Source organism: Amblyraja radiata, chromosome 2, assembly GCF_010909765.2.
Source record: "Amblyraja radiata isolate CabotCenter1 chromosome 2, sAmbRad1.1.pri, whole genome shotgun sequence".
Lineage (NCBI taxonomy): Eukaryota > Metazoa > Chordata > Chondrichthyes > Rajiformes > Rajidae > Amblyraja > Amblyraja radiata.
The window spans coordinates 19,849,138-19,869,302 of record NC_045957.1 but is presented as its reverse complement, the minus strand read 5'-3'; the positions used below and the strand labels follow the sequence as shown (position 1 = coordinate 19,869,302).

Sequence of the window (20,165 nt, the reverse complement as noted above, 5' to 3'; positions counted from 1 at the left end):
AGTGCAGCGTAGGTTCATGAGATTGATCCCTGGGATGGCAGGACTGTCATATGAGGAAAGATTAAAAAGACTAGGCTTGTATTCACTGGAGTTTAGAAGGATGAGGAGGGATCTTATAGAAACATATAAAATTATAAAAGGACTGGACAAGCTAGATGCAAGAAACATTTTCCCAATGTTGGGCGAGTCCAGAAACAGGGGCCACCATCTTAGAATAAAGGGGAGGTCATTTAAGACTGAGGTGAGAAAAAACGTTTTCACCCAGAGAGTTGTGAATTTATGGAATTCCCTGCCACAGAGGGAAGTGGAGGCCAAGTCACTGGATGGATTTAAGAGAGAGTTAGATAGAGCTCTAGGGGCTAGTGAAGTCAGGGGATATGGGGATAAGGCAGGCACGGGTTATTGATGGGGGACGATCAGCCATGATCACAATGAGTGGCGGTGCTGGCCCGAAGGGCCGAATGGCCTCCTCCTGCACCTATTTTCTATGTTTCTATGTTAAGTGTTTAGCAAATCATTTTCTATGCAATTGAATACTTAAATGTAATTTCTACCTAATATTTTTAAACTACCTAGCTGAATTATGCATAAACTGTGTTGTTCATTGTTTTCCTGTTTTATTGAATATATTTAATTTAATATTTAATATATTTTTAATTTAGGAACAATTAGATGTAGCATTGTCAAAAACCTGCAAGCACTTTGAAGTTGGTCATTATACCAAAGTCCAACTTGCATATAGACTACTGGGAAAAACGCAGGTAATGTTGCAGTGTTCACATATAACAAAATATGTTGTATCATTTATTTCACTTTTATCACCTTGCATCAGATAATTCAATGTATTGAAATTTGTGATGTCTTGTAAAATTTCCTACGATGCCACTTGTTTAAAAATGAAACAATTTTTCACTCTTACCTGGTTAAACTTTATAACCATATACTTTAAATTAAGGTATCCTTTAATGAGTTGTGTTTGGGTGCCGAGGTTGAATGAAATGATTCAAGTTCAAATTACAGTTGTCACATGCACCAATTGGTACCAGTGAGATTTGAGTTACCGTACAGCCATAGGAATAAAAAGAACACAATATACAATAGAATTTAATATGAACATCCCCACACAGCGGAATCAATGTTTCCCACTGTGAGGCAAGGCAATAAAGTTCTGTCTTCTTCCTCTTTGTTCACCCGTGGTCGGGGCCTTTGAGCCCTCCGCAGTCGCCGCCATGGCTGCGCGATGGTCAGGCCCTCTCGCCGGGCTGATCGGAGCTCCGGCGTCGGAACGGAAGAACACACTCAGCGGCTTGGAGTATCCGAAGGACTTCTAACTGGAGTCCAAAGGCTGAGCTGGGCGGAGATTCAACACTGGCGACCCCCGGCAAGGGGTCCCAGGACTCTGCGATGTTAGAGTCAGCACCGCTCGCGGTGGCCGATTCAGTTGACTGAAATAATGTGTTATGGCAAGAGTAATTTTTTAACCACCACATATCATGTGTCTATTTCAGAAAAGGGCCTGCAGTTTTCTCCGGATTTATTTTGCTGAAGCAATATTTGAATTTTAGCCCGGACTATTTGTGCACCTTAAAATAATAGTAAATTTTGGTAGTAAGTGAGGTTTCACTATAATCATTAAACACTTGAATTTCCTTGATCACAATATAAGAAATTGAAGCAGGATAGAAGATCATGACTGATCTTTTGTTTTTGTCAGTTTCCTATATCAACCCATGTCTATTGATTGTCTCAATATTGATAGTTTCACAAGCTCTATTCCCAGTGTAGGAATGTGAATTATCATAAGCATTTAAAATAATTAGATCTGTAGTAGAACTCCTGGGATTGGTAGATTTTCCAGACTGTTGGATGTTGTTCCAATTAATACTCTACTAGTCCAACTCACCTATTTTAGATGCTAAGCAGGAGCATAATAAACCTGATGATTTAAAAAAGAGTGCAGGAAACGGGGCACAGTTAGTTTAAAGCGAGCATGGGAACCGGAGTCCTGGCGTGTTAATGGGAGCAAGAAAATTTGCATCTGATTAAATTGATGCTAGCTGTCAGAGCTTGTAAAGGATTGGATAGAGGATTATCAGAATTTGGCTACGTATTCTTCAGAATTTAGAAGAATGTGGGTGATCTTATTGATGATGGGTTAGATGTTGAAATGTTGCCATGAGTGGGAGAATCTTGAATAATATCAAGTTATATGATTACCTGGTGAATCTGAGTTCTGAGTTGGTGATGGAGGCTGGCTCTTTGGGGGTATTTGGAGAAGAATAGATACATTTTTGAAAGATCAGGGAATGAGGGGAAACGGGGAACTAATGCAGAAGAGTAGATGAAGCCTGGAGCAGATTGGTCATGATTCAATTGAATGGTAAGATTGGATTGAGGGGCTGAGTGGTCTCCTCCCTCTCTTATTTTCTTATGTTATTATAACAGATTTATAAGACTGGAGATGCAAGGAATCGCAGATGCTGATATCTTGACCAAAACTCAGTTTTGGAGGTTTTGGGTCAGGATCCTTCTTCTGACGTGTTATTAGAACTGATTTAGCCAGTGTGGAGGGTTAGAAGTAGGTACAAAATAAGAATGAGGGGCAGACAAAAGTGCCATAATAAGGAAATCATGTCATTTTTTCGCATTTTTTGTAGATGAAACAGTACTCAAACTAGAATTTCATTCATTTATTTACTCATATTTTTGGCCACTGGATATCACTTTTCAGGCTAGCACTTATTGCCCATCCTTGTTCCCCATGAGCAGAGAATGATAAGCAGACGCTTATCGTACAGGCATTTTGATCCTCCATGCCAGCACTTGGTCCGTAGCCTACTATGTCTTGGCGATTCAAATGCTGTCTAGAGGTTTGTCAAATGTCGTGAGAAAGGTACAGCACTGCTGGTGATAGATTTCCAGAAGGAAAATTATATTACTTGGATCTGCAGGTGCTGTTGCTCTTGCCACCTACCCTTGTTCTCTGTGGTGGTACAGGTTGTGGGTTTGGGGTGTGCTGTCAGAGCAGCTTGTGTAAGTAATTGCAGTGCATTTTCAGGATTCAGAGTGTTACTCATTAGAGATGATGAATGTTTGGGGTTCCCAGCAATTCCGAGGTGTTCTTTTATCCTAAATGAGGCTAAGCTTCTTGTGAGTTGGTACTTTACTCATGCAGGCAAGTGGCAGGTATTCCATCTGGCACCTGATCATGTCGACACAGTATTGTATAGTACAGTTGTAGTGCCTATTGCTAGAACAGGAAGTATATTGTTGAACAAAGGTATTCACTGTGTCGTAAACCTGATCATTTACAGTCTTCCTTTTGCTTAGAAACATTCAAATGGCAGTGAAGTAGTTTATAGTTCTTGACATTCCAACTAGAACAGAGCAATTGAGATTAATATTGCTTAGAATATTTTGCCCTGTAATCTTATAATACACATTTAACCAAGCAGAGATGCTGCCTGACCTGTTGAATTACTCCTGCACTTTGTATCCACATGACCTAATACCCTGTGTCAACAAGGACATTGTTTGCAATAAATCACCTGAAAGCAATTTGAGTGTTGTGTGCAATTTTGATCTCTTTATCTGAGGTAGATTGTTCGGACTAAAGAGGTGCAACGAAGGTCCACAAAGAGAGACCATGTCTATTGCCTTTATGCAATTCAAAAGAATGAGAGATGTCCTCATTAAGCCTTTTAAAAATATTGACAGGACTGGACAGACTAAATGTAGGGATGACATAACTGATGATCTAGTCAGGAACTCGGGTTCACAATCTAAAGCTGTGGTGTAAGCCATTTATAACTGAAATGCAGAAAAATGTCTTCACTCAAAAACTGGTAAATTTGTGGAATTCCGAGACACAGAGGAGAGATCGTATTGAGGAAGGAGTTAAATACAGTACTTATGCTGAAGAGATTTGGGGGGGAAAGCAGGATGCCATGATCACATTGAATGGTGGAGCAGTCTCAAAGGGCTGAATGGTTACTCCTGTTTTCTTTGTTTCTGTACATTAGACTGTTCCTTGATTATAGAAAATGTAAATTGCATACCATATGTAGAATTTAGAATAGTTTCTATCATCAGCATGCTTCTAAAGTCATTTTAAGAATAAGATGCTTTCATTTAAAAATACTTCCTCAAAAGTTAATTCATTATCAGGCTGTCACTGATTGTGGTTTGTATGTCTTTAAAAAAAATGACTTATTTTTAAAACTCTTTTGCAGACTGCAATGGATCAATTACATATGCACTTCACTCAGGCAATTCATAACACGGTGTTTCAGGTTGTTCTTGGATATGTGGAATTGTGTGCGGGAAATTCTGACACTAAGTTTCAGAAACTCCAATACAGAGACCTTTGTACGGTATGTATTTTCTTAATTTCACGTTGCTTGCAGATGAAAATTTGCATGATTAGGTTAAAATTATTTCCGGATGAAAGTGATTTGTAGAACAGTAAAATAAATACTGAACCTCCAAAGAAGCAATTCAGACTGAATACTTTTAACAGTATTTTAATTTTTAACACCATCACAGAATAATCTTACTTTCTCAAATTGTTTATAAAAATGTACACAGGAATCTAGATTGTATATGCAGAATCAAGACTGGGGGAATGGTGGTGATTTATTGAAAATCAATTAAAAAAATTTTTTTTTTAAAATCCTCCAAAACACTAGAAATATTAAAAATATTAAAGAAAGCGAAATACTGAGCACACACCAGGTCAGGCAGCATATGTAGAAAAGTGAGTGATCAAAACCTGAAATGCTATCTCTGGTTCTCCTTCTACACAGCATTGTCAGTTTTTTTATGGCAATTAATTGATTACTTGTATTGTTGTAACATTATATCTCACTGCAGTAATCAAACCTCTACAAGTTAAGGGCCTGTCCCACTTAGGCAACTCTTTAGGCGACTGCCAGGGACTAGTTTTAATGGAATTCACCTATGACACCTGGTGACAACCTACGGCAGCACCTCCAACAACCTACGACACCACCTATGACAACCTACGACAGCAAAAATTGTCTCACTGCATCTTTTGCTCAAATGTTCTCTGTGGCCTTTCACTGGACCTTGCCTCTGTCTCCGACATGTAGAGGCCATTGTTCTCGGTCTATCCGCTCTCCTCTCTCCCCATCCTCGGCTCTCTCCCTGCCGCCCTCTCTCCCCGCTCCATCCTCGATCCTCCGTCCCCTCAGGTGCTCTCTCGCTCTGCGACGGTTAAACCGTCATCCTCGTGGAGCTCACTGTCCCCTTGACGGCGTGACGTAGGATGTATGTAATAGTATGTAACTTACTGCATTAGAGTAGCAATTAGCAGAGCAGCAGGTCGCCAGTTTTTTTTCTAGGCTAACTTGAAATAGCATGCCCTTCCCCAATATAATCTTAATGATTTAAAATGTTTATTTTGGGGTTTGTTGTAATATTGATAGCAAAGCCAATAAATTGTATTTATTACCAGAGGAATCGTTGAACTATGCAGACCTTTTCTACTTCCTAAATGAAAGTTGCATTTGATTGCATTTCAACAAATAACCAGAGTTTTGATTTGTGCTGTTCTTTTCATTCCCTGTTCATTTCCAAGATAGTTACAGTAGGTAATGGTTATTACAGGGAAGGATCTGGATGAAATTGGCAGGCAGCCGGAATACGTGCTCAGCTTTATGGAGTCTGATAATGCAATTCCTATCATCTGGTAGTAGCACATTAGTTTTAAACCTTTCAATATAAAATTGCCCTTTTTTGACACATCACCACATTGGTTTTAAGGCTAGCAGGGTGTAATTCCGCTCTGATTCTAATCTGTGAGAAGACAATTTGAAACATGTCAAGCCAGTATATACCAAAGGTTTGCTACTTTGACTGGACAGCCATCCTGAAGGGTTTTAAATGCAATTATGTATGCTTCTAAGATTTCAAGACCAAACAAACCTTTTGAATTTTACTAAATGAATGGTGAGAACTTGTTATCCGGTGGCATTTCTTTTTAAATCAAAATCTTTTAAATTTAGTTTTCAGGCCATAACAAAGTGCAAAGTTGTCCATTTGTTACAGACAGAGTGTACGAAAAGAATAAATAAAAAACAACTTATGGCAACATATAACAAGACAACAACAATAAAAGAAAAACGAGATACCAAAAATAATCCCTGCCAGTGAACATATGCATATATCAGCCTGTCACAACAATAATCCACGATAAATGAATGGGTAGACTGTTAAGCTGTTAAACTGTACTTGATGATCAAGTATTTATAAAGTAGAATGCATTTAAAAAAGGTCCCCAAGCTTTCTGAAATCTTCCATTTGAATGTTGAAGTGAGTACCTGATTTTCTCGAGCTTTAGGCAGGACATAATATCTGTCAGCCATTGTGTATGAGTGGGCAGGGTAGGATCCGTCCACCTGAGCAGGATTGTTCGCTGAGCCAGAAGAGAAGCAAAAGATATAGTGCGGCGTTTATCTACAGTTAATCTAACCTCCTCACCAGTGACCACAAAAAGAGCAATTAGAGGCTTTGGTTCCAATTTGATGTTAAACACCTGGGATATTGTATGAAAGACCTCTAGCCAGAACTTGTTAAGGCTGGGGCATGACCAATACATATGGATAAGAGAGGCTCCAGAAATTTTACATTTAACACAGAATGGACTAACCTCAGGGTAGATAGTAGATAATTTGGCTTTTGAGATATGAGCCCTATGTACCACTTTGAATTGGATCAGGCAGTGACGAGCACATAGAGAGGTGGAGTTAACCAGTTTAAGAATGGAACTCCAGGTATCTTCCGAGAGAGAGAAGCCCTAGTCTTCCTCCCATGCTGCCTTGAGCTTGTCCATGGGGGGGCGCCTGTGGCATTTCTAATGAAAAGAAGACAAGTTAAGTCATGGCCAAAAGATACTGATGAAAATTTGGGGTGATTGACTGTTTTGTGGTAGTTTCATGACTAGTTAGGAGGGAGGAAAATAAGAGAATAGCCGATGCTTTTCTTTGCTAAAAACCTCAAAGATTCTTGCTTTTGAGTCTAGGTAAGGCTCACGTTATTGTCATGAAATTGCGAATTTTAGACTTAATTTCAGTCTTGAATGAACACCAAAGATGGAAAGTCCTTGGTGTTCAGGAAGACCCTGTGGTTTTAGACTTTAGAGATACAGCGAGGAAACGGGTCCACCGGGTCCACGCGGACCAGCGATCACCCCGTACGCGAGCACTATCCTACACACTAGATATAATTTTGACTTTTACCAAAACCAATTAACCAACAAACCTGTACATTTTTGGAGTGTGGGAGGAAACTGGAGCACCCAGAAAAAAGGCTAGCTAGATTATCATGCAAGCAAACGTTAAGCAGATTGGGCCTTCTCTACAGTTCAAGAATAAAAAATGATTTTATTTAATCATGTGAATTGACAGTAGATGTGGAGTTGTTTAATTGGCTTGGATGCTGAGACTCAGAGGTTGCAGTCTCAAAATCAGGTGTTGATTATTTAGGATGGATAAAAGAGAATCAATTGGATCTCAAATCTTTGGAATCCTCTGCCCTGTTGCTGTGAGTATTTGAGTCGGAGATTGGTAAACCTTTGATTATCCAAAGATATGTGGTTACTACAGGAAAGTGACTTGGAGGTAGACATTAGCAAAGATCTTATTGAGTTGTGGAACATGCATGAGAGTCTGAGTAGCCTGGCCCTGCTTTAATTTCTTGTCATCTTCATGTGCAAAGCAACCCTATTGATTGACCCAGCACTGCACCACATTCACTTGCTCCATCACAGGAGCTTTGTGTGTACAGTGAATATGTGTATAAGCTCACTGATTGCTCAAGGCTACAGTGACAGCTCCCCCAAATCCACAATTCCTATCACCAACGAGGATAAGAGTAGCAGATGGATGTGAACTTGCATATTCCCATCATCGTGACTTGGAATTCCTTCATTGTAGCAAGATTTTAATGTTGGAATCCTTACACTCTTCTCCCTTCTCCCGTCGGGCCGAAGATACAAAAGCTTGAAAGCACGGAACACCAGGTTCAGGAACAGCTCCTTCCCCTCTGTTATCAGACTATTTAATAGTCCTCTCAGAAATAAGGGTGTAGTCCCAAACTCCCAACCTACCTCATTGTAGCCCTTGCACTTTAAAACAGATCTATGCTCTATTTATAACACTAACGTTGTTATTCTCTTTGCATTATGCTGTACTTGTTTAGTTTAGAGATACAGCACGGAAACAGGCCCTTCGGCCCACCGAGTTTGCATCGATCAGCGATCCCCGCACATTAACACTAGGGACAATTTACACTTATACCAAGCCAATTAACCTACAAACCTGTACATCTTGAGTGTGGGAGGAAACTGCAGTAAGCTCCGGAGCGCTGTGGCCGCCGACTCCCAACATCGCGGAGCTGGGGCTGCGGGCGTCCAGCCGCGGGCGGCGCCGGTTGTAGCTCCGACCTCGGCAACTCTACCCCTGGCTGCGCGGCGCTCCAAATCCAGCGCCTCCTGCGGCCGGACGCCCGCAGCCCCAGCTCCGCGATGTTGGGAGTCGGCGGCCACAGCGCTCCGGAGCTTACCGCACGGCGACCCGGTAAGGCATTGCCCGCTCCCCGCTGGTATCCCAGCGCTGTGGCCGCCGCCGACTCCCAACATCGCGGAGCTGGGGCTGCGGGCGTCCGGCCGCGGGCCGCGCTGGATTTGGAGCGCCGCGCAGCCAGGGGTAGAGTTCGCCGGGGTCGGAGCTCCAACCGGCGCCGCCCGCGGCTGGACGCCCGCAGCCCCAACTCCACGATGTTGGGAGTCGGCGACCACAGCGCTCCGGAGCTTACTGCACGGCGACCCGGTAAGGCATTGCCCGCTCCCCGCCTCTCCGACCAGGTGGGGGACTAAGAATTAAAGTTTCCCCCTTCACCCCCCCCTCCACATAAAATCCCTCCAAACTAACTGACTAACATTTAAGCAATGATTTACAATGATTCCCCGGTCTCCGGGGAGGAGGCAGCCGCTCCAGACTTTTCAAGCCGCCCGCGCTACCTACCTAATCTACGCTAAAAATCTTCCATTTCGAAATCCGAAAAATTCCGAAATCCGAGAAGTGTCTGGTCCCAAGGCTTTCGGATAAAAGGTTGTGTACCTGTACTTGCAAACATAAATGTTAATTGACAGGATCAGGCCATGTGGCCCTTCAATTGTTCTTCATTTAATAAATGATATTTAACATGATTGACTCAACTTCACCTTCCTATCATCTGACTACTAATTAAGAATCTGTCTACCTTTAAAAATATTCGAAGACACTGATTTCACAGCCTTTGCAGAAGGACATCTGAAGATTTTCAATCCTCAGGGAAAAGAATGTCTATCTGAAATATGTGACCTCTTTTTTGAAATACTAATCCCTGATTGTTTATAATCCCACAAGAAGAAATGTCCTCTCCTCAGCCACCTTGTCAAGATCCCTTGAGATCATATGTTTCAATCAAGTTTCTTTCATCCTTCTGAACTCCTGCAGATACAAACCTAACCTGTTCAGTCTTTCCTCGTAAGACATTTTTTTAAATTTCAGGTATTAGTCTATGAAATGTTCTCTGCAGTTCAGCCTTAACATTTTTCCTGAAGGGAAAATATAACTATACACAATACTCCAGATATAGACTTATCAATGTCTTATGTAACTGAAGTATGACTCCCTAACTTCACGTTAAATTCCCAGTCAATAATTGATACCGCAGTATTACCTTTCCTAATTACTTGTAACTGCAGACTAGTCTTTTGCAAATCATACATTAAGTGACCCTGATCCCTCTACGTATCAGCTCTTCTTTCTTTCCCTTTGAATCATCTGCAATTTCTTTCCCTTTGAATCATCTGTTTCCTTATTAATCCATCCAAAATCAAAAAATTCACATTTTTCTTTAATACTTTAATACTCAATTTTTCAGGTTGCACCTTTTTTTTATTTAACCTGTCCATAATCTGTGGCTATTTTATGCTCCCTCGATCTTATTGTGAGCAAAAACTTTAGCCAACATAACTCCATTTTGTAAAAAGTTGAAGCAGAAGCACTGATTGCTGCAGCACACCATTTGTTACAATTGTCAGCTTTAAGATGATCGTACATTTCTATTCTCTCTTTCCTGTTATCCAGTCAGCTAATCTTCTATCCAGGCTAGCATGGTATTTCCTACACCATGAGCTTTTATTCTCCGATTTCCTCTGATACAGCATCTTACCAAATGCCTTCAGGTGATTCAAGTATACCATTTCCCCATTATCCACAACATATTATAAAGACTCTAATGTATTGATTAAATATGACAAACCTACGATGACTGCCTAATTACATTGAGCTTTACTAAATGCTTTGTTATAAGATCTTTAAAAATATCTTCTCAACAGTATTTTGTTGATAAACATTAAGCTAGCCAGCCTGCTGTGTCCTGATTTCTGTTCATCTTCTCGAATAAAGGAGATTCACTATTTTCTTTTTAATCTGATGAAAACTTTCATGAAATTGGTAAATTTTACAACACGTCAACTATTGTACCATCACTTTTAAGATAAAGTTAATCAGGAATTGGAGATATGTCAGCCTGCAACTTCAACAATTTGAGCAAAATACAAAGTGGTGGGATATCTCAGCGGGTCAGGCAGCATCTGTGGAGGGAATGAACAGATGGTGTTTTGGGCTGTGACCCTTGGGATGCAACTATTGCAGTTCCTTGTATCTTCAACAATTTGTACAGTGCCATTTGTTTCCAATACCATGATTGTTGATACAAGATTAGAAAGTCTATACACTTTTGGATATTGTTGGGGTGGGGGGCTGGCGGCTGGCGGCTATCCACTTACATTCACCCCATTATGTCCATCCCTCTGGCTTAGCATTTCTCTCCTTATCTGCCATCCTTTTGTCGCATTTTCAACTCTAGTCGTTGTCACTTGCTCCACCTATCTGCCAATCAATGCCAAGAATGCCTGGAACATAATGCCAGGGGTGATGGTGGAGGCAGATGCGATCATGGTATTTAATTGGCTTTTGGATAAGTAAGTGGGTGTACAAGGAATTGAGGAATATGTATCAAAAGCAGTTAGAGATTAACGTGGCATTGTGTTCAGCACCGACTTTGTGGACCGAAGGGGCTGTTCCTGTGCTGTACTGTTCTACATAATTGTCCAACATCATTTTGGGACAAAACTTTCAGACTTCACTCCTGCCCATTGGCCAGAGGGTAATTGTTTGGTATGGGGTATGCTGTTCCTACTGTTTAGTTCACACTTTTTCTTGTGTTGTTACTTTGCCAAGTTCTCAGCTCATTATTAAGAACACCTGCAGTTTCTCCTGCATGCCCTTCCACATTCCTAATGAACCCAAATTTGTTCAAGTCAGAAATGAGGTTGCATACCAAGAAGATGCCTGCAGCCCCATAGTAACTGCTAGATCCATCCTGCGGGTCGGCCAAATGTTTATTCATATGCACAGGCTTATATAAGTCAGGCATTCATAAGCTGGGGAAAGACCTGTACTCTGCTTCCATAGGGAAATGGTCAGTTTTATGAATAAGAGGTAACATCTCTGCCTTTTTCCAATCATCTGCCAATCAACTCCCCCTCACCTGTATCCGCCTATCATTTGCCAGACTGTTCCATCCCCACTCTCTTCCAGCTTTCTCGTCACCATTACAATCAGTCCAAAGAAGGGTCTTGACTCGAAATGTCGTCTATCCACACCCTCCAAAGATGGTGCTGCCCCGCTGAGTTACTCCAGCACTAAGTATCATTTTTTGGTAATCCGTAATACTGACCATAGTAGTGAAAAGCCAAAGTATGTAGTGCCACCAAAACAAAGTAGATGGTCGCTGAGATCGGGTTTTGGTTGTAGAGGTTCAAGTGTGCTCAAGAGTCTGATGGTTGTTGGGAAGAAGTTGTTCTTGAATCTGGAGGTTACAGTTCTCAGGATTTTGTATCTTCCTCCTGATGGAAGCAGTGAGATAAGAGCGTGGCCAGGATGGTGTAGGTCTTTGATATTAGCTGCTGTTTTAGAGGCCTGTAGATCCCTTCAATGGTGGAGAGGTCAATACCTGTGATTAACCCGTCTACTACTTTCTGCAGCCTCTTTCATTCCTTGGATTTCTATTTACTGAACTAGGCCGTGATGCAACCAGTCCATGTTCTCTCTACGATAGACCAGTAGACGTTCAATTGTGTATTCGGTAATACTCCAAATCTTCTAAGGAAGCAGTTATTGACCTAAATATTGTGCTTTGTTAATTCAGTTGAATAATTACAGCCAGAAATAATCAACCATTATTCACTTTAATAAATGCAACACTGAAAGGAAACAGAGCTAAATTAATTCAGGTTTAATTTATTGTCACGTCTACAGAGGTGCAGCGAAAAGCTTTTGTGTGCCCACCAGTCAGCAGAAAGACAATACATGATTACAATCGATCCATTTACAGTGTATAGGTACATGATAAGGGAATAACGATTAGTGCAAGGTAAAGCCAGCAAAGTCCAATCGTGGATAGTTCGAGGGTCATCAAAGAGGTAGATAGTAGTTCAGCAATGCTCTCTGGTTATGCTAGGATGATTCAGTTGCCTGATAACAGCTGGGTAGAAACTTCCTGAATATGGTGGTGTGTGCGTTTTCACACTTCTATACCTTTTGCCTGATGGGAGAATGGAGAAGAGGGAGTGGCCAGGGTTTAATTTACGTACTTGTGCAATTTGGGAACTAAGTGGAGGTACATTGGCATAAACTTAAAAATAGAATAGATGAAGTTATATAAACTCGCATTCTGTTATGAGAGAACATTCTTCTCGGTCATATGACTCAGAAGAATTTTCTCTCATAACAGAACGCGAGATTAGGTAACTTCATCTTTTCTATTTTAAGTTTATGCCAGAATACAATTTGTCCAATTTCTCACGGTTGGTACTCATTGCAGTAAACTTTTATTTGGTTCGATTCAATTATGTTGAAATAAAGTGTGTAGAATGATTTAGTATTCACCATGGCCACAAGTAGCTCATTTTCCTGGCTGCGTATAGATACAGATGTGAATTCCTCTGGACCACACACAGAATGAAGTTAGTGTGTCGGAACATTATCCACAAATCATTTATGCAACACTTTCAATGAAGTAAACCTGCCAAAAGACACTTCTCAGGAGAAAGAAAATAGGTACAATTTCAAATTAATTGAAATTTCTCTTCATTCTTTTTTGGGAAAGCTATTGAATGAAACATGAAGGCAAAATAGTTTTACATGTTTATTAGGCAGGTGGTGGATTTATGCCAATTAAAAATATATATTTAAAATTATTAAAACCAATTTTCATCTTTTTATTTTAATTTCATGTAAAATTAAATCTCAACTTACATTTTATATACGTTTAAAAACTTATTTTTGATTGAAGCATTGCAGCTACTATAAATTGATGTCCAATTGTACTTTTTCAAGTGCAATTTTGCCTTCAGTAATTTTTTTAAAGTAAGGAAAAGGAGGTTTGGGAAGGAACATATCAAAATGAATACAATTAGTGTCCTGATTGCCAGCAATTCAACAACGTGGAAACTCCAATCTCATTATATTTTCTAAATAAATTACGTTGCGTCTTCAGAATTAAGGGACAGAAGTTTAGGGGTAACATGAGGGGGAACTTCTTTACTCAGAGAGTGGTAGCGGTGTGGAATGAGCTTCCAGTGGAAGTGGTGGCGGCAGGTTCGTTGGTATCACTTAAAAATAAATTGGATAGGCATATGGATGAGAAGGGAATGGAGGGTTATGGTATGAGTGCAGGCAGATGGGACTAAGGGAAAAAAGTTGTTTGGCACGGACTTGTAGGGCCATGATGGCCTGTTTCCGTGCTGTAATTGTTATATGGTTATATGGTTAAAAATGGAATATATTCAATAACTGTCTTTATTATCCATCGGATATGACTATTATCCATTGTCCAGGTTTAAGACTGATGTATATGATGGAATAAATATGATCTGACATCATTGGCTTCAAATGGCCATGACTGAGTTTTGTTTTTGTTTTGAATCAAACAAGAATTCTGTATCAGAAAATGTGATGTTTATATTAATTGTAAAACATTTAAGTTTTAAACAGGTTTTGAAGTAACAGGTTATTCATAAAGTGTATTTTTGAGGACAAAAAAATGAATATCATTTAAAAAAGATTTATAATATCTGTTCTAATTGTGGAGCAGCTAAATATTATGTTAAACTTCATCTCCGCATTAGTTTGTCCTGTAAGAAATCTCACAATCTTTTTTTTTGTCCAACAGCATATAACTCCAGACAGCTACATTCCCTGTCTCTCCGATCTGTGTAAGGCCCTGTGGGAAGTCATGCTGAGTTACTATCGGACCATGTCATGGCATGAAGAGCATGACAATGAAGAGTCTACTCCAGCATCTGGTAGGGAATGGAACAACAAATTCAGATGTGTTAGATAAATGCCTCTGGTGGAATAAATGAAATCAGCCAATTTTTTGCAGTCACCTGATATGTCATTGAAGAAGGGTCTTGACCCTAAATGTCACCTATTCCTTCGCTCCATAGATGCTGCCTCACCCGCTGAGTTTCTCTAGCAATTTTGTCTACTTGTCATTTTTGAATGGTCGATAATGCAGCAATGTCCTGCATCGTAAAATAATGCGTTGCATTATTTTTTTAATATTTAATTTTAATAGAATGGAGGTTGCCCAATTTTCAAACTGATAGCACTACTAAAACATAAATAGTTACAATGAATGGCAAGAAAGCGTTTTGCTTGAGGAGTAATATAAACATAATACACCCCCTCCCCGGGCACTTTCCCTTTCAACCGCAAGAGATGCAACACTTGTCCCTTTACCTCCCCCCTCGACTCCATTCAAGGACCCAAGCAGTCGTTCCAGGTGCGACAGAGGTTCACCTGCATCTCCTCCAACCTCATCTATTGCATCCGCTGCTCAAGATGTCAGCTGATCTACATCGGTGAGACCAAGCGTAGGCTTGGCGATCGTTTCGCCGAACACCTCTGCTCGGTCCGCAATAACCAACCTGACCTCCAGTTGGCTCAGCACTTCAACTCCCCCTCCCATTCCGTATCCGACCTCTCTGTCCTGGGTCTCCTCCATGGCCAGAGTGAGCAACACCGGAAATTGGAGGAACAGCACCTCATATTCCGCTTGGGGAGTCTGCATCCTGGGGGCATGAACATTGAATTCTCCCAATTTTGTTAGCTCTTGCTGTCTCCTCCTCCTTTTCCCTTTCTTCTCCCCGCCCCCACCCTACATCAGTCTGAAGAAGGGTTTCGGCCCGAAACTTTACCTATTTCCTTCGTTCCATAGATGCTGCTGCACCCGCTGAGTTTCTCCAGCATTTTTGTGTACCTTAAACATAATATTACTTTGGTTCAAGATGTTTAAGAATTAAAACATTAGAATTTTATTACTTTTCTCTTTTCAATTGCCAATTCCACACCGTTCTGTGGATTTTAAGTGAATAGAGAAACGGGTAGCACATAATCAAGGACTAACAGTAGTTGAAGTTGTTGCTGGGAAAAACAAATTCTTGCATCTATCCTAATTATTAGTTCCTTTTCAGTCAATTAGCAAACGCCAGGGAAATTACTCCAGGCAACTTGCTGCTTTGGTAAATATATTTAGAAAGGCAGAATTTATTTTTACTTTGCATAATTTTGTGATTTTAGTTGGAACAGTAGTGACAATTGAGGTGTGAGATTATAGATGATTTCCATCAAATGGACACAAGGCAGTGAACTCCTGCCATGCTTAAATCTGTCTCTGAAATTAAAAAAATAAACAATGACAAGAGAGTAAAGAGTGTTTACTTATAAGTAAGAACACACAAGAATTAAATTGTTACTTGCAGCAGCACAGCAGGTTTGTAATCAGAGTACTAAACAGATAACATAAACAGATTTTTAAAAAGCTCAATACATTTAACAATAAAACCCTGGCTGGCCCATGCCCTAACATAATGATGCAACTTTAACCACCCTCCAGTCTTACAGAACTTTGCCTGTGGCTAAAGAGGAAACAAAGACCTCTGCAAGGGGCTCTGCAATTTCTTCCATCTGTTGATATATATACATTTTAAGACCATCAACACCTCCTCTTTGATAATATATATGATCTAAGACAGCACAACTCTCCGTCCTAGTGTCTTGGTTGTGGGCACGGAATCTTCTGGCTGCCCACACAATTAATGAGCCTCCTATCACTATAGCTCTGTCTGACTCCACCTTTCCTTACTGAGCCTGGGAGGCAGTAACAGTGTCACAGCCTAGATGAAAAGTCCACACACACAGACACACACACAGACACACACACAGACACACACACAGACACACACACAGACACACACACAGACACACACACACACACACACACACACACACACACACACACACACACACACACACACACACACACACACACACACACACACACACACACACACCCCGAGTGCATCCAGCTCCAGTTGGATCGGCTGGCATATTAATTAGGTTGATCGCCCCTGTCTACTAAACAGTATGAGCAATATGATGAGTAAACAAATACATCAATTACAGAGCAATGCGTTTCTATCATCTTTGATTGTCTCTAATTGCTCCAACTTCACAGGCTTTGCATGATTCCTTAAGTTCCCGTTGTAGATGTCTGCAGAATGTTTTGCGGGGGGTATTGAAGGAGTTTATGCGTACTTCACGCTTCCATACCAAATGTTGTTTCCCACATGGTAGAAAGGATTGTTCTTGCGCTATGGGATGACTGGAAGAATATGCAGTGGACAGACAGAATGCCACAAGCTGTTGGAAGTCAAGTGGACGAGAAAATTTCTTGGCAGGTGCTCATTGCTGCTGAGGATATTTTGGATACAATTTCCAGTCTGAATCTCGGTTGGATAAGTGAATGAGACATGTGCTTCCACAAGTGTCACTGCTCAAATGTACCACTTAAATACCACTTAAAGCTACCAAGGGTTCAAACTCCAAATGGGAAAGTGAATGTATAGTCTGGTGGTTCTTGGGTTGGAGCTGGAATTACTTGTCACATCTGTCAGTTGACCACCCACAAAGTCACATTCTATAAAAGAAGGAGGCATGGGACAGGTACAGGCAGCTAGGATCAAGTGTATCCCTGGAGGAGTTTCGGGATCTGAGCAGCAGCAAATCAGGAGGGCAAAAAGCAGACAGATAATATTAGGAGGAATCATAAGTGATTTTCTAAGTACATTAAGGGAAAGAAGGTGACTAGAGAAAAACGCACACCTCCATATTCAGGACAGTTTCTTTCTAGCTGTTATCAGGCAACTGAATCATCCTATCACCAACTAGAGAGTTACTATCTACCTCATTGGAGACCCTTCGACTATTTTTAATCAGACTTTACTGGATTTTATCTTGCATTAAACGCTATTTCCTTTATCCTGTATCTTTTCACTATGGATGGCTTGATTGTAATCATGTACAGTCCTTCCGCTGACTTGATAACACATAACCAAAGCTTTTCACTGTACCTCGGTACACGTTACAGTAAACTATGGCTGGTGTGAATTATATTTCATTTAACTTATGCCATCTATTTTCATCTCATTACTTCCAATTTAGCTGATTCTTTGTGTGATTAAAATGCAATGAATAGTATGATGGAGTCATAGTCACGCAGCACAGAACTAAGATCTTTGGCCCAACCCTCCATATTCACCAATATGCCCCATCCGAGATAGCCCCATTAACCATGCCTGGCCCATATCTCTCGAAACCTTTTCTATCCATGTAAGTACAATATTTCCATTACCTGGTGAAAATTGTGTGTTCACAGTAGATTTCCTGTAGTTGCAAATACATAAGACATTAGAATCACACTGAGAAATTCACTGGTTATATATGCTGCTGACAATAGCACCATATGCTTGAAATGGATGGAGAAACAAAGTTCAATACGACCATCATAAGATTGGAAAAGAACAGTAATGACTTTTTTTTGTTTCAGATGGCCATAGTGACCTAAAAACAGATGATCCTAACTTTAATCGAAGTTATGTAAAAAAGAAATTAGAACATGGTCTATCACGTATTTGGCAGGTCTGTACAACCTATTAAATGCTTTATTTTTGAGGTATCTGGAAACTTTTTATTTAAAAATACAATATCTCATTTCGGTTTCTAAGTTACTACATTTTCTAATGGACTGCAAACTGCTTTATCTCATGTTTAAAGTGCATGTAACTTCATGCTAAATGAATTGGGCTTTTTTTTAAACTATGAATTGACTTTCATTTCGGAATTCAGTGAAGGATTATGGAGGACCACAAAATTGTTAAATACTAATGACTTTTTAGATATTGGTCGGCAAAGACCTTGGCTTGGGAAAAAAATGGTTATTGCAGGGGTCGGATTGACACAAGGCATTCTGAAAATGCACGAGTGGGACTCGAGCTATAGTGAGGTGCCTCTATGGGGAGGCTTATGGTACAATTTTTTTTTTAAATGATTGTAAGGCCCTGAAAACATTACTGTTCTTACTTTCTACATTCCCTATTAATTTACATATGAATAGCTAAATGTATTACAATGATCATCATTTCATTATTACTCATTAATTAAATGAAGGATATCACTTTCTTTACGCACCAGAGCTTAGTATATAAATGCATCAAGACTAAAAAGGGCCATTCTAAATCTGCCTGTCTTGAAGACGTTACTTGACAACAAAGTTGTATATAGTCATAAAATTGTACAGTATGGAAACCGACCCCTCAGCCCGACTCACCCATGCTGACAAGATGCCGATCTACATTTGTCTCATTTTCCTGCATTGTTCCTTACCTGTCATGTACCCATCCAAAAGCTATTTGAAAGCGGCAGCTGTACCTGTTTCGACCACCACCTCTGACTACTTGTTCCATAAGAACACAACCTTCTTTATGAGAAACCTGTCCCTCGGATCTCCTTTAAATATTCCTTTCGCCTAAAACCTGTCTTAAATTAGACTCCTCTATCCTTGGAAATAAACAATGAATATCTACCCAATCCATGCCCCTCATCATTCTATAACACTTTAGAAGATTAACCGTCTGTTCGAGGCTACCTTATGCTTTCTATTTTTGAGGTCACTAAGTATTGTTTTATACAACTGCAACATGATGTCCCAACACTTGTACTCAATTCCCCTGCCTATAATGGCGAGCAATCTAAATGCTTTCTTCACCCATGTCACCATTTTCAGAGAACTATGAACATGCACCCAAGTCCCTCTGCATATCAATGCTGCTAAGGTCACTGTCGTTTACGGTATTTGTCCAGCAGTATTAGACGATCCAAAATGGAGAACTTGACCGTTGTCTGGATTAAATTATTCTGTCAATGCTCTGCTCAACTTTCCAGCTGATCTCAGGCTCTGTATCCTTAGGCAACAATTCTCGTTACATATAATTCCACCAATCATCATGATAGCAGAAAACAATTATTTTGGTGGATCACAGAATTTTAATCCAAATTAGTTTTTTATGCTGAACAACAAAGGTACCAGCACTGATCCCTGCGGTACACCACTGGTTGCAGACATCCAGTCGGAAAACTGCTATCTGTTTCCTATCACAAAGTCAATTTTGGATCCAGTCTACCAAAATACCTTTACTCATCCAAATCATTGATATACATCTTGAAAAGTAGTGGCCCCAGCACGGACCCCCTGCCGAACACTGCTAGTCACTGGCAGCCAACCAGAAAAGCCCCCTTTATTCCCACTCTTTGCCTTCTGCTATTCAGCGAACCTTCTATCCATGCTATTATCTTCCCTCTAATACCACGGGCTCTCACCTTCTATAGCAGCTCACGTGCGGCACCTTATCAAAGGCATTTAAAAAATCCAGGTACACCACATCAACTGTCTGTCCTTTATCTATCCTGCTATTTACTTCCTCAAAGAATTCCAACAGATTCGTCAGGCAAGATCTCCCTTTCACAAAACCATGCTGACTTGGGCCTATTTTATCATGTGCTGCTAAGTACTCAGAAACCTCATCCTTTGTAATGGACTCTAAAATCTTACCAGCCAGTGAAGCTAACCTGCCTATAGTTTTCCTCCTTTTATAGAAACATAAAAAATAGGTGCAGGAGGAGGCCATT

The 20,165-nt window shown here is 40.4% G+C and overlaps 1 protein-coding gene across 2 annotated transcripts in view; it reads left to right on the top strand.

Annotated features, from left to right (window-relative positions):
- vps50 (VPS50 subunit of EARP/GARPII complex) overlaps window positions 1-20,165 on the top strand; it is a 138,808-nt gene that overhangs the window by 51,833 nt on the left and 66,810 nt on the right. For both annotated transcript variants that reach the window (XM_033042743.1, XM_033042751.1), the window contains 4 exons: window positions 663-761; window positions 4,233-4,373; window positions 14,308-14,440; window positions 18,028-18,119. In XM_033042743.1, coding sequence (XP_032898634.1) covers window positions 663-761; window positions 4,233-4,373; window positions 14,308-14,440; window positions 18,028-18,119 — 465 coding nt within the window. The remainder of the gene's footprint in view (window positions 1-662; window positions 762-4,232; window positions 4,374-14,307; window positions 14,441-18,027; window positions 18,120-20,165) is intronic.